The 385-nt window shown below is 64.7% G+C and overlaps 1 protein-coding gene across 1 annotated transcript in view; it reads left to right on the top strand.

The window, feature by feature from the left end:
• The window catches only part of LOC103806046 (low-density lipoprotein receptor-related protein 1-like), a gene marked incomplete at both ends in the record, with an annotated part of 53887 nt that overhangs the window by 22199 nt on the left and 31303 nt on the right, over window positions 1–385 (top strand). The window contains 2 exon segments of the mRNA XM_009078717.1: window positions 6–36; window positions 296–338. Of these exon segments, the coding sequence (XP_009076965.1) occupies window positions 6–36; window positions 296–338 (74 nt within the window).

The raw sequence follows: 385 nt of genomic DNA, 5'->3' as shown, positions 1-385 counted from the left end.
TTGAGATCCGGATGTACGACGCGCAGCAGCAGCAAGGTGCTGGGGCTGTACCAGAGCTGCGCGAGGGCATGGGGGGCTGGAGGAGGGAAGGGGCTGAGGAGTGACGATAAGCCCTGCTTAAGCAGACCCCCACCTCTTTTTGCTTCCTTTCGGCCATCCCTGTGCACTCCGGTCTTCTCTCTGTGGAGCCTGTTGAGGGAGTCTGGGAGTCTGAGGGCACCTAGCACCCCTGTGGGTCTGCAGGGGTCTCTGGGCACTGAGGTCGCTGTCCCCTCATCCTGCGTTGTCTCCACAGTGGGCTCCAACAAGTGCCGTGTCAACAACGGGGGCTGCAGCAGGCTGTGCCTGGCCACCCCCCGGGGCCGCCCGTGCGCCTGTGCCGAGG

The sequence above is a fragment of the Acanthisitta chloris genome, unplaced genomic scaffold (assembly GCF_000695815.1).
Source record: "Acanthisitta chloris isolate BGI_N310 unplaced genomic scaffold, ASM69581v1 scaffold1977, whole genome shotgun sequence".
Taxonomy (NCBI): Eukaryota; Metazoa; Chordata; class Aves; order Passeriformes; family Acanthisittidae; genus Acanthisitta; species Acanthisitta chloris.
This window is presented reverse-complemented; position numbering and strand designations above follow the sequence as displayed.